The sequence below is a fragment of the Elephantulus edwardii genome, unplaced genomic scaffold, assembly GCF_000299155.1.
Source record: "Elephantulus edwardii isolate Elephantulus edwardi_28Jun2011 unplaced genomic scaffold, EleEdw1.0 scaffold00302, whole genome shotgun sequence".
NCBI lineage: Eukaryota > Metazoa > Chordata > Mammalia > Macroscelidea > Macroscelididae > Elephantulus > Elephantulus edwardii.
Window position 1 is genome coordinate 2,461,658 of NW_006400052.1, and position 17,440 is coordinate 2,479,097.

Here is a 17,440-nt window from a genome sequence, read left to right on the forward strand (position 1 = left end):
GAGGCCATGTGATTGGCACAGGATAGAGCAGGGTTTAGGGCTGTTGTACATAGGGTCGCTATGAGTCGCAAACGACTCAATGGCACATAACAACAACAACAAAAATAATAAATCATCCTAGCCCTGGTTTCACCCTTTCTAAGACAGACCTATTTGCAAGATTAATGTAGTAAAACAAAATATGCATGAATGGTTGAACAAAAAAGCATTGTGCTTTGTAAATACTCAAATTACAATTAAAAACAGAAAAAAACCCAGAGAAATGAAAGAGAAAAAAATGAAACATTCTTTTTTTTTAAAAATTATTTGTATGTGTGTACCGGCAAATCAGATTTGACTGGTACAGGAGGAGATTGTTCCTCCTTCCCCAGCAAAGCATCTGGTGGATTTGAACCACTAACCTCTCAGATTGCAGTGCAGCTTCTTGCCACTAGGCCACCAGAGCTTGCTAAAAACAAAACATTCTTAAAAAGAGTATTGGAGCTCAGATGGCCTAGTGGCAAGAACCTGTGCTGCAATCCCGAAGGCTCACAGTTTGAATCCACCAGATGCTCCGCTGCAGAAGGAGGGGCACTCTTCTCCTGTGCCAGTTGGATCTGATTTGATGGTACACAATGAGAAAAGAAAACAAAGAAACAAAAAAGTGTTGAAGAGTCCATCTTGGAAAACCAGATGTGCATACATGTAATTATAACCCCTCCTTTACAGGCTATTTCCTGGAATTGTCTATCTTCCTTTATGAATAAACAGGAAACTCTTTCCTGCCTAAATCTCCATCAAACTAAAAAACTCAAATTCTTTGCTGTTAATTCAGAGCTAAGTCATAGCTGACCTTCCAGTGGGTTTTCAGATGCCGTAAATCCCATGGGCAAACAGCCCATCTTTCTTCCTCAGAGCCCTTGGTGGATCCGAACCTCCAGAGAGTCGCAGCCTTTGGGTTAGCAGCACAACCCTATGAACTGTACCCCCAGAGTGTCCTTAAATCTCTGTTTTGTTGTTATGTACTGTGGAGTCAGACCAGCTCATGATTGACCCTCCAGCAGGTTTTTGGAGGTAGTAAGTCACACAGGGACGAGATTGCCCATCTTTCTCCCAGAGAGCAGCTGGTGGATTTGAACTGGGTGCCTCGGGTTTACCCCTTCATATCACTAAGTCACCAGCGTTCCCTTAAATCTCTATAAACCCCCAAATTCTTTGTTCAGTGAGTCATGGGCAGAGTTCCTTCATCCAGTGAATTTCTGTTTGCAAAGTCATTTGTCTAAGGGCCTCTCTCCTGGCTTGCATGATAGGAACAAAAAGGGAGAAAATGGACACATTGTGATAAATGTAACTAATGTTACTAAATAATCTGTGTGGAAACTGGCAAATGAGAATCTAACTTGCTTTGTTAACATTCACTAAGAACTAAGTAAAATATAAATACAAAACTATGATAGACTAAGAAGATGAGGACAGTAATGGAGGAAGCCCAGGGGTCTTTGAGAGCCCAGAGGAGGCCCCCACTGTATGGAGGTGGGGATGGTTCTTAGAGGAGTGAATATCTGAACCGGCCCCTAAGGGATTAATAGATAGGAACTGTCCAGGAGCCCCAGTTCAACACTCAGCTGAACACTCAGCTGCTAGCTGGGGGGATTCAGCTCCACCCCCCCACCACCACTCCCCCAGTATGTGGCAGTCTGCTTCCCTACAGATTATAGCCTTGGAAATTCTGGGTTATTGTTAAGTGTTGCTAATTTGGAACTGACTCCTACCTGAGACATTTCAGTAGCTATAAATCGCAGATTCCCCAACTTTCTTTTGAGGAGCAGCTGGTAAACTTGAACCACCCACCTTTGTGCATAGCTCCTTACACAACAGAGCTCCCTATAAATTTTATACTGTGCTTCAAGTGATTAGACTCATAGTAGCCCTCTGATTGCCAAAGCCATAAATGTGAGCAAAGAATGGCCAGCTTCCTTGCTCAGAGCACCTGGTGGATTCCAGCTGCTGACTTTTTGGTTACTACCCAACATGTAAAGCATTATGCGACCAGGACCATAATTGATTCAGCGGCAATGGATTTGGTTTATTTTGGCCTATCTAAGGGAAAAGGAGGTGGGGGAGTGTTCTGGGAAGAGGGGGCAGCTTCTCCAAACATCCTGAGCACAGAGAACTCTCCAGGGAAGTGGTTTGTCTGAACTGAGACTAGAAGCTTGTGTGGGAGAAAGCAGAAGAACAGCCCCTGGAAAGGCCTGTTAGGGAAGAGAGTGTGAAGCTTTTGAGAATCAGAAGTGTAGCACGCTAGAACACAGAATACACATGGACACCCAATAAACTAGGGCTGAAGTGACGCTGGGAGCCAGGGAGGAGCTGGGAGGATGTAGTGTTTTGAAGTGTGTTTTGAGGACAGTAAGGAGAAGACAGAAGGCAGTGGCTGGAGAAGTGCAGAAAGGCCTTATAGAGCAGCCGGATTCCAAGCAGGTGGGGTGACCCAGACTGAAGACTCAGAGGCCAGAGGTCTGACAAGGCCTAGACTATGTGGGGCCTCCCTTGGTAGAATACAGAGCCTGGTCTCTGTCAGGGACAGTGTGAACTATGGTCGTGTCTTGAACAGGGGAAGGACTTGATTTATGCTTTCAGAGCTCTCTCCAGCTGTTGTGTGTGTTAGTGGCAAAGGGACATGCTTATGCTCAGCGTGGGGGCAGTTCCTGTCAGGCTAGATATGAGAAGATGGGAAATGGGGGTGTGTGTGTACATATACGTGTGTGTGTGTGTGTATGTGTGTGTGTGTGTGTGTGTGTATATATATTATATATAGTGTAAATCATTCTCTGACCTTGAGGACCCCCAGCTTGGTGAGAGAAATTGTACTGGACACACAGTCACAGCCACTCAACTCTGAGGATTGGGTAGGAGGATCCAAGGGAAGGAAAGGACTCTGGGGGAAGTCACAGGGGAGCAGGGTTCTGAAGTATGCATAGGAGTTTACTGGGTAGGAAAAGCAGATGTTCTCAGTGAAGCTATGAAGAGGCTGGTGTGCCTCTAAGTTTGATCTGATTGCAAGGTCAGGTAGGAGCCAGAATCACAGGAAGACAACCCTGAGTGTCACACGGAGCAGCTCGGCCTTTCTATTGATGTTGATGTGGAACCTTGGGAGGGTCTTGTTTAGCAAAGCAGTATCTCTGTCAGCCTGAGTCTGACGGACTACAGACTGCGTGTGATGGTCTCGCAGGAGAGAATCAGTCCTGAACTGGGGGTTCCTGAGTACATGGTGAGGAGAGGACAGTTTGAGAGGCTTCATCAGTGAAACCTGGGCATCATCTTGCTGGATGTGGGGGCAGGGAGGTGTCAAGGAGACCCCCAGACACCCCTTGATTTCCTGTTCTTTCTAGTGCCTGTCATGTATATACTAGCATATGCTCCAGCTATTAAAATTAACCAGTCAACCCTCTTTTGCATTGCATTCATACTTTATCGTAAGTAATTCTGTAATAGCCTCGTGAGTTTGAGACAGCCTGACTGCTTTTAAAGACATGTGTTTTAAGGTCCTGACTGTTTGGGATGGTCACTTGGTGTGGTTGAGTGGAAACAGGAAACCTTAGCACTGTGAAAGGCCACTTTTTTAGTTTCCCTATGGTTTTTATTTAGTTTAGGCCAGTCCTCCTAAAAAAGTCCAAGCTCTGGAGACAATATTTTCCCCATACTTAATGGTTGCCAACATAACAATGGGTAAACTTAATCTTTAAACTAAGACCAAAGTTCAGATATGGCATCCCATCAAGGTGGGAGGCTGGGAAGAATTCTCTGTTTGCAGAGGGCATCCAGTATCTCCTCCAGGGGACTGGGCAGAATTCTGTTTGTAGAGGGTGCTCAGTCCTGTCTGGACTCTGATTTCAGCGGTGGCCTGGCTAACACTATGCTGGGGAATCCACATTCGGAGCCAGAGAGCGAGCTGCCCCTTCGAGTACTCTTTTGTGCGCATTTCCTAAGTCTGTGCTCATGGCCAGGATTTGTGTTCTGAATGGTATGGGGGAACCTCCAGATGAGTGCCTCTCAGGCTGCAAGTGAGAGAAAAGCCTGGGCACAAATGGTCCAGGCCCAGAGGCCTGAGCGTAATGACAGGGAATGACAGAGAAGGCTTTTTGGAGAAAGGGGAAAGCCTGCTGGTGGGAAGAATGAATGAACAAACACATCAGAGGGAGAAGCTTGTGGAAAGACTCAGCTTCCCATAGAGCTATTTGTAAGAAGTTCAATGATAAGAGACAAGAACAGGCTTCAGATGCCAGGTTAGGGAGCTGGGCCTTCTGGAGGTGACGGGCTGCCACGGGGAGGTTTTGAACAAGTGTGAGACAGGGGCAGATCCTTGGGACAAATCTCAGGGATCCTTAATGGAGGCCAGAGAGCTGGGCCAGTGGCCCTGGGGGACAGGGCCTGCGTTGGGCAGCATGAGTTCATGGCATACCCCGGCTCCAGACTGGTGGGTTAGAGTCACCCTCTCCTCGACTCTTCACACCATTCTTGGTGGGTGAGAGAATGAAACTCATTGTACAGCCAAGGAAGCTGAGGTTCAGAGAAGCCAAGGGGCTGGTCCAAGGTGACACCCCTAGTGAGTGCTGGCAGAGCATCTCCATTATGCAGTGAGTGTACTGAGGGCCAGGATCCCGTCCCATTAGACTCCTCTGAACATCCTGCAAAGGTCTCACTAAGCCCCTCAGTGTGCGACGTGTGGTGAGAGAATGTTCGGGAACCACACTCTCTCGGCAGAGAGCAAGAAAGGTAACAGTGCAAGGAGTGGCAGACCTCTCATAAGCACATTATGTGTATAGTCACCTCCTGTGCGGTTGCAGTCAGATGTCAGCTGTGGTGACAGTCATCGGAAGCTCACCTGGACTGGACAGTGAAGAAAGCACCCTCTCAGGACTGACTGTTGGGCTGAAGTGGTTGACACATAGCCTGTCAAGTGGCTTTGGCTTTTCATGTCCAACAGCTGTGTTCTGAGAGGGAGCTTTCCACCAGAAGCAAGGGAAAACCCTGTGACTCCTTCCAACATCGCCTCAAAATCCCCGAATACCTTGTCCACTGCTTGGTTCCAGGCCAAGCGAAACACAAAGGCCATCCCAGATCAAAGCAGCTGAGAATTCGATCTTAACCTCTTGGAGAGGAGTGATTATCACAGTGCTGCAGTCCTAGTCCCATTTTACAGATGAACAGATAGACTCAATAGAACAAATAGAGAGGCTAGGTGAGTTTTTCAAGGTCACACAGTAAGTAGTGAATGAGTGGCAGAGTCAGGATTTGAACCTAGGTGATCTGGCTTTTGAACCACGCTCTCAATCACTACCACACACAGATTCTGGGTGGAGGCGGAGGGGAACTGAGTGCCTTTTGTTTAGGGGGACGGGTAAGACTTCTCTCAGAGTTCTGTTTAGACTGCAGCAGGAACACGCTTGGCAAGCCTCTGTCTGAACAGGTGAGGAAGTATTACTTGTATACCTTTTCACTTGACTCTTGAGGCTCAGGCCTGCATGGGCTGAGGCTCCCATAGAAATGGAAAGAAGGGAGTTAGGGACTCCTGCTCTGTGGGGACCACCAGGGTGACCCCTCTCTGCACTTAGTTTTCCCGTTGAACAATGGGAGCCATCCACCTGACCCTGAGGCCCTGTCCAGGGTGGGTCTGTATAACTCCCCCCCCTGGGATCCTGACCTTTCTGGACTTTGAGCTGAGTCATACTCACTTCAGACCCTCAGCATCACCCGGGATAGGACTATGTGTCCGTGAGTGGGAGTCCCCATTTGAGCCAGCTCCTCTGTTCTGCCTCCCAGCCCCGAGCCCCCGCCACCGGATCCTGCTGGACTTCCTCTTCTTGGACACGGAGTGCACATACGACTACCTGTTCGTGTATGACGGCGACTCGCCACGTGGGCCCCTGCTGGCCAGCCTGAGTGGGAGTACCCGGCCTCCATCCATCGAGGCTGCCTCGGGCAAGGTGGGTGGGAAGGGGGCGGTGGGGTGGCAGGGGGCACACCTGCCGGACCCCGAGAGCCCAGCCTACCTTGTGTCTGCAGATGCTGCTGCATCTCTTCAGTGACGCCAACTACAACCTGCTGGGCTTCAACGCCTCTTTCCGCTTCTCCCTGTGTCTGGGGGGCTGCCAGAACCATGGGCAGTGCCTGCCCCGGGGGGTGTGTGTCTGTGAGCCAGGCTGGGGCGGCCCCGACTGCAGCCTGCAGGAGTGCACAGCCTACTGTGGCAGCCACGGAACCTGCGCTTCAGTGAGTCTGTCCCTGCTGCGCTCCCTTGACATGTCCCCACAGTCTGTGCTCCATCTCCTACATCTGGCCCCGCTCAGCCCCACCCCCCCTTCTGTGGCTACTCCCCTCTCAGCACTAGTACCCTGCCACCTATCTGGACTGCCCCCGCCATCCCACCCATTCCCACAGCACCATCCCCACCAGACAGCCAGTTCTCACCCAGATCCCACCCTCACCTGTCACTCCACCTCCACCCATCGTCACCTGTGACCAGTCTGTATACCTTCTGTCCTCATCTGTCACCCTGCCTCTCCCGTGAGGCCCACTCTCTTCTTTGCCATACTGAACTCCATCCTTTTTCTTGTCTAGCTGTGGATCCTTGCCATGACTTCTGCCCTTTGACCCCTGACCTTGGACCCTTGCCCGAGCTAGATCTGAGCTCCTTCAGCTCAATCTGAACCTGGAGTACTGTCTTTCCTGTCCATCCAATCATCAATCCATTCATTCTCATCTTTCTGATTGGATCTTTCTTTTTCTCCTTTTTTCTATTGGTCTCGGTCTGTTATGACTCCCTCTCTGCCTTGGGTTGTGTCTCCCCCCCTGTTCATTCATTGCCCCGTCTGCCTGCCTCCTCCTTCCTGTCACTCTTTTTGTTCATGTATCTCTTCTGTTTCTTTTCCCATTTGGTCCCCTGCTTTGCTCCTTCTGCCCTCATCCTTTTTCATCTGACTCTGTCTGTTTCTCCTCCCTGTTTTTTTGTCCCTCTTTTTCTCTCCCCATCTTTACATGTCCTCCCCAGCCTCTGGGACCATGTCGCTGTGAACCTGGTTTCCTGGGACACGCCTGTGACCTGCACCTATGGGAGAACCAGGGGGCTGGCTGGTGGCACAACGTGAGTGCTGGGGACCCTGCCTTCTCTGCTCGCATTGGGGCAGCTGGCGCCTATTTGCCCCAGCCGGGGCTGCTGGCTGTTTTTGGAGGTGAGTACGCAGGGTGCATTTGGGGTGTGGAGGCCTGTCAGCCAGTGGCCAGGACTTGAGACCATCTACCTTCCACAGGGCAGGACCTTAACAACGCCTTGGGTGACCTCATCCTGTACAACTTCTCTGCCAACACCTGGGAGCGCTGGGATCTCAGTCCTGCCCCGGTATGGAGGCCATCCCCTGCGCCATGCACCCGGGCTGCTAGGCCTGGCCAGGGCCCCCCCAGGACAGCCCCTACTGTGCAGCATGATGTGATACTCAGCACTTGCTTCCCCATCTCCAGCTTTATCTTGTATTTTCTTGTTCCTTTCCTCCCCATTTCTGATCTCACTTTCTACATCCCATCTTTCTGTCTCTCTTGGACCCTCTTCTGCCTTTGTCTCTGCATCTTGATCTCCCTGGGCCAGTAGCTCTTTCTGTGTTTCTCTCTCTGCTTTTTCTTATCATTTTTATTGCTAACTTCCCGCTCTTTCTTCTTTTACTCTCTTTCCTTCATCTTCTTTTCTTTGTCTTGATTGGCGTATCTGTTTTTCTGTGTCTGTCTTTCTTCCTTTCTCTTTGTGCATCTGACTTGATGTCTGTTTCACCTTCTCTCTGTGTGTCTGTGTCTCTGTATAGCGTTTCCTCCTTTCTCTGTCTTTCATGTCTCTGCCATTCTCTGTCTCTGTCTCCGTCTCTTTGTCCATGTCTCCATCGAGTTCCCCCTCCATCCTTGTCTCCTTATTTCTTCCCTGCAGGCTGCTCGTCACTCCCACGTGGCCGTGGCCTGGCTTGACTCCCTAGTGCTGATGGGCGGTGAACTGGCTGATGGCTCACTCACCAATGATGTATGGGCCTTCAATCCTCTGGGTGGGGGCCGCTGGGAGCTCCTGGCACCACCTTCCTCCAGCTCCTCTGGGCCCCCAGGCCTGGCAGGCCATGCAGCTGCCCTTGTGGACAACACCTGGCTCTATGTGTCTGGAGGCCGTACCCAGCATGACCTCTTCTCCTCTGGCCTCTTCCGTTTCTGCCTCGATGGTGCCAGTGGGGGCCGCTGGGAACAGGTGATCCCGATGGGCGGGCGGCCCCCTGCTGCCACCGGCCACTCCATGGTGTTCCATGCCCCTTCCCGTGCCCTGCTGGTCCATGGGGGACACCGACCCTCCACTGCCCGGTGAGTGACCTGCCTCACAATTTGTACCCCGAGGAGCCAGCTTGGCCTGACACTTGGGGGCTGGCAGCCCCTCTTTGGTTTTCATCCACAGAACGATTCCTGTGGATACTCACTCACTCCTTCATTCATTTACTCACTGTTTCACTCATTCATTCATTTTTTTACCCATTAACTTACTCTTTCACTCAGTCATTTTCTTATCTTTCTAAAAATTTTACTGTGCTTTTTACAGTGGCTTATGATTCCCACTGAATAGTTTCTTCAAAGATTGTCCAGTGATATTAGTTACATTCTTCCCAATGTGTGGAAAGTCTCATGATTTCTGTTTCATTCTGGGATCTTCCCTCCCACGTATGTCCACTCATTCAAATCCCCTCACTGTCCAGATTCTGAAGGTAACCAAGAGATGAGTCAGACCCGTCCTGCACCTGGAAAACATCTAGTTCAGAGAGGGCGTAGGCCCAGCTTCGGCCCCAAGCAATCCTAGAGGAGGGAGAGTGGGCCCTCCTGCCCTGAGCCTCTGCCCTATGTCCCACCGGCTGCAGGTTCTCTGTGCGGGTGAACTCCACCGAGCTCTTCCACGTGGATCGGCGTGTGTGGACCACCCTGAAGGGCCGGGATGGTCTTCAGGGCCCGAGGGAGCGAGCCTTCCACACAGCCAGCGTGTTGGGCAACTACATGGTGGTGTATGGTGAGCACCCTTTCCTGACCCCACTTGCCTAAGCTGGGGCTCACTGCCTGGGGGTCCTCACGCTACCCCACATTGCCAACCCTACTCCTTTCCTTCCTCCTTTCCCAGGAGGCAATGTCCACACACATTACCAGGAGGAAAAGTGCTACGAAGATGGCATCTTCTTCTACCACCTCGGCTGCCACCAGTGGGTTTCAGGGGCTGAGCTTGCCCCCCCAGGGACCCCTGAGGGTGAGCAGGCCCATCTATTTCCCTGTGAGGCTACAAAGATTCATGTTACAGTGAGCTGGACGTCCTGTTGGAACAGGTCTTGGGAGGCAAACCTGGGCTGAGGGCAGGACTTGGACACTGTTGCCATAGAGAAGAGAAGCAGTTCTAGCAGCATCATCTCTAGGCTCCAGTCTAGGTTTACTGGTTTCCAGCTGCCCCAAGGAACTGCTTAAGAGACACAACCTGTCCAAGGTCACACAGTTAAACTTAGTTCCAGTGTGAAGACAGCAGGGCCCAACCAGCCTTATCAGTATGAAAACCTACACATAATCTCTCTGTCAAGAGTTCATCTGTATTTTGGACATGCTCTCAGGAGGGTCCAGTCCAAGGAGAAGGGCATCATGTTTCCTAAAGTAGAGAATCAGGGGGAAAGGGGAAGACCCTCAGTGAGATGGAGCCACACAGTGGCTGTAACAGTAGGCCCAAACAAAGCCCAAACACAGTTGTGAGAAACAAGCAGGACTGAGCGGTGTTGAACGTGGACTGAACTGATTGCACTTAACAGCAACAAATCTCTCTGGCCCTCAGACAGTCTCCCTGTCTGTAAAATGAGGATTATGACAGCGCTTCAGCCGTGGGATGCTAGGAGAGTAGATTCAGATGATCCATGAGGGGATCTGCACATTGCCTTCCTAGAACCAGTGAGGGCCCGTCCTGCTCTGCAGGGGGCTCATGTGGAGAAGCTGCTCTTAACACTGAATCAGAGACTGCTTTGAGAATAGACTGAGAGCCGCAGTCTTCTTAAAAAGACACTCGCACTTACAAACTGAGCATATCATTTCAAGGGGCCATGGATTCCAGAGGCCCCTCTGTCACTCTCCCCTTTCTGATCCTTCCAAAAAAGGAGACAGAAGAAAATGTAACGAAGAAACATTAACATTTAAGGAGTTGTTAGGTACTATCAAATCGACTGTGACTCATGAACAATAGCACTGGACCTTGCCCCACCCTGTACCATCCTTGCCGTCTCTGAGGCGTGCAGGCCATGCCAGTCCATCTCTTTGAGGGTCTTTCTCTCTTTCTCTGACCCTCTCCCTTTCCCAGTATGTCTCTCACCAAGGACTTATTCCTCCTGAACATATGCCCGAAGCAAATGAGATAGAGTTTCACCATCCTTGCCTCTTAGGAGCACTCTGGTCACACTTCCTTCAAGACAGAGTTGATTCTTTGGGAAGTCCATGGGAAGGGTCTCAAAGAATTCGTGTATGATCATTAGCAATAAAGCCCAACCTGGCTTTTGAGGCTCCTGTTCTATACAGCCTCTCCCTGTTCCTCCGATAGGCCTCATGGGCCATGGTGTGAGGTTCCTGGATGTGTCTTCCTCCTCCACTTCCTGAGATTCACTGGGCCGAGTCTCAAGCCCAGTAAGAGGGCTGAGAGGTCGCTCTTCTCTGACTCTTGGTTTTAAGTGAAGTAAGCCTAACTCAGTTGACATAAACAAAAAGGATAATTTCTTAAAAAGAAAAAAAGGATTATTCCTGGATCCAGGTACTCACCTGAGACCATCATCCATAGATCTCTAGTTCTCACCTGAGTTCTCTTCAGTCTCCAGTAGTTTACCGTTCATAGATGGTCACCAGAACCTCCTGATTGTATCCTACTGACTACTTGGGGAAGAGAGTGTTCTGTACCCCCTCCACCACCACTACCACCCCTTGCCAAGAACTATTGCATAGGTTCCAGGCTGGACTCTTTAGTTAGTTAGTTAGTTATTGTGTGTGTGTGTGTGTGTGTGTGTGTGTGTGTGTGTGTGTGTGTGTACCGTCAAATTGGATATGACTGGTACAAGAGGAGATTGTCCCTCCTTCTTCAGCAAAGCATATGGTGGATTTGAACCACACGCCTCTGTGATTGCAGTGCAGCTTCTTGCCACTAGGCCACCAGAGCTCGCCCAGGCTGGACTCTTACAGCCCAGACTTGGATCTCATATACATCCTTGAGCTACTTACTGCGAAGCTGGTTGGCTAAGCCTCTACTTATGCAAGAGGCAGGGACAGCTTGACCATAGCCTTGTGGGGTGGGAGTGGGAGAGGGTAGTTTCCCAGAGGAAAATGAGGGGTAGCCACTGGTAAGGAGGAGGCTGATGCCACACATAAAACCAGGTGAGAGCCAGATAAGCTGCCTGGGGCTTTGGAGTCCTCAGAGATGTTGAGTTGTCTTCCCAAGGCCACACAATAGATCAGTGTTTAAACCCAAGCCTGTCTTTTTAAGTATTTTATCATGTTCCTGGTGGAAGTTTACATAGTCACCCAGGCTTCTGTTTGACAGTTGCCGCACAAATCGTTCAGTGACATTAATTGCATTTTCTACAATGTGTCATCCTGCTCTTTGTGCCCTAGTTGTTCCATTTCCAGTACTCTAGTTTCCCAGCCCATTTATTTTTCTCTTTGCTTCAGAGTAAATGTTGGCTTTTTAGGCCTCACACGGGTAGGTTTTCAGTCGTGCAGTGACCTTGTGGGTGATACCTTTACTTTGTGTGTCACCTTGCTGTTTTCCTAAGAGGTAATCTTGGGCTGCTTTTCATTCAAGATTTAGAGTTTCTCAGGGTGATAGTCCAGCTATCACATGCAAAGCAAGTGATCAGAAAGACCATAGCCTCAATCAGATGTGCCTTACTCCTCAATCTGACATCATTGCTCCTCAGTAATTTGGAGAGTCCCTAACAACAGACTTTCCCAGTGCAGTGCGTCTCCTTATTTCCTGACTCCTGGTACCAAGGGCATTAATTGTGGATCCACGCAAGATGAAGCTGGTGACAGTTCCAATCTTTTCTTTGTCCATCATGCTGTTGCATATTGGTCCGGTGGTTAGAATCTTTATCTTCTCGACATTGAGATACAATCCATATTGAAGGCTGTACTCTTTGCTCCTCTGCAACATGTGCTTTAAGTCCTCCTCACTTTGAACAAGCAAGACTGTGTCATCTGCATAATGCAGGTTATTGATAAATTTCCCTCTGATCCTCTTCAGAGAGTCCAGCTTCTCAGATAATTTGCTCAGATTGAGTAGGTATGGAAAGATAATACAATCCTGACACACTCCTTTCCTAATTTTAAATTGTGCGGTATTCCCTGGCTCTGTTTGCACAACAGCCTCCTGGTTGGGGTATAGGTTTTGCATGAGCACAATCAAGTGCTCTGGGATTCCAATTCTTCTCAATGTTAGCAACAATTTGTTATGATCAACACAGTCAAATGTCTTTTTATAGTCAATAAAGCATAACTAGACATTGTTCTGGTATTCATTACTTATTCTGGTATTCTGGACAATGAATAAGGATGACAGAATTGATGCATCTGAGCTGTGGTTTTGAAGAAGAGCACTGAACATCTCATCGATGGCCAAGAGAACAAGCAAATATATCTTGGAGAGGGTACAGCCAGAGTGCTCTTTGGAAGCAAAGATGGTGAGGCTTTGCCTCATACTTTGAGCCTGTTGCTAGGAGGGGCTGTTCCTTGGAGGAGGGACATGATGCTTCAAAGGTTGGAGGGTCAGCGAAGGAGAGGGAGACCCCCAACCAGATTGATTGACATGGTGACTGCTGCAGTAGGCTCTAGTGTGCCGGGAGGCATGAGGATGGCACAGGATAGGACGGGATTCAGATCTGTTGGGTTGCTATGGGTTATACTCAACATCACCTAACAATGACAGGGCAATAGTATTGGGGTATCCTGTGATCTCAGTTGGTCCAGTTAGTCTTCTCTCTCTCTTTTTTTTTTAAAGAATTTGAGCTTTGTTTTACATTTGTCTACCATTCTATCCAGGACCATGTGTTCTGATCACAGTCAGAATGGTCAATGGTGGTAGCCGGGCACCATCTACCTCTTCTGGTCTCAGTGTAGATGAGGTTGTGACTCATGTAGGCTATCAGTCTTGTGGCCTTATTTCTTCTCTGGGATTTTTGATACCTTCTTACTTTGTTCCTCACCAGTACCAAATAATGGTTATGTCTTAGGTAGTGTACCCTGGTCTTTCTGGCCTTAGGGATTATCCTTTGCCTGTTTTTTTGGCAGGTGTGTAGGAGCTCAGAGGGGGAGAGATCTAGAGCTTGCGCAGGGCCAGGAAGTCTAGGAAGGTTTCCTGAGGCAGGTGGGGTTGAAGCAGGAGCCTGGAGGCTGGGATGAAAGTTAGTAGAGGCAGGCTCAGCCCCCAGCAGAGAAAGGCAAGACGGGGCTGGGGGACTGATGTTCCTGGGTATCTGTTTTCCTAGGCCGAGCAGCACCTCCCAGTGGTCGGTATTCACATGTGGCAGCTGTACTTGGTGGCAGTGTCCTTTTGGTGGCTGGAGGCTACAGTGGCCAGCCCCGTGGGGACTTGATGGCCTACAAGGTGCCACCATTCGTGTTCCAGGCACCTGCCCCGGATGTAAGTACTGGGGTGACAGGGAGACAGGTAGTGACAGAGGCAGCATGGCTCTTGTAAGTGAAGGAAGGAGTGTCTGGGAGAAGGAGTGGGGTTCCTGGGAACACACGATGAAGGAAAGAGGTCCCAGGGCTGAGGAAGGAGGGATGGGGGTCCCTGGCTTTGCCATCCTGGGGCTGGGTGAGTGGTCAGTGAGCGTCCTTAAAGTGCTGCCATGCAGTCACGGTTCCCTGGGAAGATCAGATAGAGTGGGGCTGGGGAAGCTGAGGTCTTGTCCTCTGTCTCTCCATAGTACCACCTGGACTATTGTTCCATGTACATGGACCACAGCGTCTGCTCCCGAGACCCTGAATGCAGTTGGTGCCAAGGAGCCTGCCAGGCTGCACCCCCTCCAGGAACCCCCTCTGGGGCTGTGAGTCACTTCCCTGACCTTCTGACCCCTAGTGCACTACCCCCACCAAGAGTCTTGTGTTCACCTTTAAGAGCCTCATTCTTTTTTTTATTTTTAAGAGCCTCATTCTTGACCCTGACTCTTCGACCTGCTGAGTTCCTTTTGAATTTATAGTCCCGTCTCTGGACTGACAGGCTCTCCCACTTTCCTACCCTTTCTTCAGCTCTTTATTCTTCTATTTTGTGGCACATTCTACACCTGCATGCTCACAGCCCCTCTCCAATCCCGTGGGCTGTGGTCAGAGGTCAGCGGTCAGCATAGAGTCCTGTCCTCTCCCTTCTACAGTGTCCAGCAGCCAGCTGCCTGGGCCTGGGCCGCCTCCTGGGTGACTGCCAGGCATGCCTGGCCTTCAGCAGCAACACAGCCCCTCCACGGGGGCCCGGCCCCCTGGGATGGTGTGTGCACAACGAGAGCTGCCTCCCACGGCCTGGTGAGTGTCCGGTGGCAGTGGGGGAGCAGATGATGTAAGACCTGGTGCTGACCACCTCCCAACTCCTTCTCAGAGCAAGCCCGCTGCCGTGGGGAGCAGATTTCTGGCACCGTGGGCTGGTGGGGGCCAGCGCCCGTCTTTGTCACCTCCCTGGAGGCCTGTGTCACCCAGAGCTTCCTTCCCGGCCTACACCTGCTCACCTTCCAGCAGCCGCCCAATGCCTCCCAGCCCGACAAGGTGGGGAGCTGGGGGTCAGGCCCAGGGTGGAATGGGAGAGGGCTGGGGCCTGGCATTCACCTTTCACTCAGCTCTTGTCTCCCTGTGTTCACCTCTTAAATCTTTACATTTGAGGCTTGCACTTTACTTGTTGAATAAGAGTATTTTCCCCACACCATTCACTTTCTTAAAGAATAATACTTACTGTGTTGCCTGTGAAGGTTCACACAGCAGTTTAGGTTCTCATTCACCAACTTCTCAAGTTACCTTGTTCACAGTGTGTGAGCATTCTCATAATTTCCACTCTGGTGGCTCGGTTTCCATTCATCTGGTCTCATCTTTGGTTTAACATAGACATTGACTGTTTAGTCTCATATAGATGATTTTTAAAATTGCGGAGTGGTTTTTGTTTTGTTTTTTTAAATAAAGATTTACACAATAGTTTGATTCCCATTTGACAATTGCTGCACACATCATTTGGCAACATAGATGGCATTGTTCACACCATTTCAGCAGCTTGATTATTTCTTTCCCAGTTGTTCCATCTCCACTCAACATGCAGCCAGAGTGCTCCTTAGAGGCAAGGATGTTGAGACTTCATCCCACATACTCTGGGAAATTTGTCGGGAGGGGCTTGTCTGTATAAAAGAGCATCAGTCTTGGAAAAGTAGAGGGTCAGTGAAGGAGAGGAAGATCCTCAAAGAAATGGACTGCCACAGTGACTGCCACTGTGCGCTTAAGCACGGGGGAGATTGTGAGGATGGCTCAGGCTTGGTGAGGCTTCCGCTGCTGTGCTCAGGACCACTGCGAATCAGAGTCGCCTTGACAGCACCAAACAACAACAAATTTCCTTTTCCCCTTATATTTCATATTTGTTTTAAAATAATTGTTGACTCACATGTTGTTGCGTACTGTTGTGTCAGAACTGACCCAGAAGCAGTACATTGCATGGAAGGAGATTACCCATCTTTCTTCCACATTGCAGCTGGTGGATTCAAACCATGTACCTTCATGTTTTTGGCAGCACAATTGCTTACCACTAAGTCACCGTTACGTTGTTGTGTGCCATCAAGTCAGAACCAACCCATAGCTGACCCTCCCTCCAGTGGTTTTCACTGGCAGTAAATTATATGAGAGGAGATTGCCAATCTTTCTCCTGTGGAGCACCGGTGGATTTGAACTGCCACGGCAGTACAATGCTCTTGTGTAGAAACAAAAAACTTTTTTTATAAGTTGTGTGGTGTTTTTTTTTTTAAAGAAATCTTTTGAACATGATTTGAGTGAAAGTTTACAAAGTAGATTTTATTTCTATTCACCTATTCATACACATTTTATTTGATCACGTATAGTCTCCACACGGTATCACCATTCTTCCCACTATCTTTCTCTGCTTCCTGTAATAGATAATACTTTTTTTAAAAAATTGTTTTCTTAATGAAGGTTTAGGGAGCTCTGGTGGTCTGGTGATAAGAAGCAGCACCACAGTCCCAAAGCCACACATTTGAATCCACCAGATTCTCCCTGAGAGAAGGATGGGCAGTCTCCTCTCAGGCAGTTTACTGCCTCTGAACACCTGCTGGAGGGTCAGCTAGGGGTTGGTTCCAGCAGTAGCAAACAACAACAATAAGAAGTGAAGTTTTACACATCAGTTCAAGGAGATGATTTTTTTCAAGAATCATAGTGCTCTTGAGTGATAGTATTTTTTTGAGCCAGTTTGTTACAAGTTGATCTTAGCGCTTAGTTTTAGTTCACAATTTGAAGAGCGTTTCAGCACAGTGGTCTTGGGGCATTCTTTAGTCCCAAGTAGTCCAGTAAAAATTTTTAAAAAAACTGGTGGAATACTTATCATTGCCAACAATAAATATTCATAACAGAAATATACATCACATACTTTATCATTACTAGCATTTAGTCTGCTTATAGTACAGCTATCAGCACTCTGTCTACTTCATTCTCATCAGCACAGAAGAAAGCCCTATACCCGTGAAGCAGTCACGTGTTATTCTCTCTCTCTCTGGAAGTGGCTATTTGGAATAACTGGTATTGGAATGGAGTGCGGTCTGTCTGATTTTCTCACTGTGTACGATGTGTTCAAGTGCATCCATTTCCAACACGTATTAGTACTTCATTCCTTCTCTGTGGCCGAATAACAGTCCATCATGTGGATACACCACATCTGGCTTAGCATTTCATCAGCTGATGGGGACCTTTTGGCTATTGTGAACAATGATGATGTGAGCAACTCTGTACACATTTTTGTTTGAATTCCTGTTTTGAGTTCTTTGGGTATATACCTGGGAGAGAAATTGGTGGGTCATTCTGCTTAACTGTTTTCTTGCTTACTCTTATATATTTAAACCAGGTAATGAATCTTCATGGTTCAGAGATCACAGTGATTTAAAAGTTGCTGAGTGAAAATTCTCCATAATTACCCTGCTCCCCACCCCTAGATGGCCCCAGGAACTCTCCAACTCACCTTCACCCTAGCTCTTCCCAGAAAATTAACTTGGGTTTCTTTTACCTCCTTCTTGTCATCCTAGTCATGTACAAGTAGATTTGACATTTAATTATTTTTCTTGCACAAAAGATAGTATGTTATTCATATCATACTACCCTTTCCACCCCTCCCCCCTTTTTTCCACTTAACACATCC

The 17,440-nt window shown here is 48.9% G+C and overlaps 1 protein-coding gene across 1 annotated transcript in view; it reads left to right on the forward strand.

Annotated features, from left to right (window-relative positions):
• The window catches only part of MEGF8 (multiple EGF-like-domains 8), a 51,594-nt gene that overhangs the window by 4,187 nt on the left and 29,967 nt on the right, over positions 1-17,440 (forward strand). Inside the window, exons 2-12 of the mRNA XM_006900960.1 lie at positions 5,803-5,966; positions 6,046-6,252; positions 7,031-7,211; positions 7,290-7,378; positions 7,952-8,367; positions 8,913-9,058; positions 9,167-9,289; positions 13,539-13,693; positions 13,983-14,102; positions 14,427-14,571; positions 14,645-14,808. Of these exons, the coding sequence (XP_006901022.1) occupies positions 5,803-5,966; positions 6,046-6,252; positions 7,031-7,211; positions 7,290-7,378; positions 7,952-8,367; positions 8,913-9,058; positions 9,167-9,289; positions 13,539-13,693; positions 13,983-14,102; positions 14,427-14,571; positions 14,645-14,808 (1,910 nt within the window). The remainder of the gene's footprint in view (positions 1-5,802; positions 5,967-6,045; positions 6,253-7,030; positions 7,212-7,289; positions 7,379-7,951; positions 8,368-8,912; positions 9,059-9,166; positions 9,290-13,538; positions 13,694-13,982; positions 14,103-14,426; positions 14,572-14,644; positions 14,809-17,440) is intronic.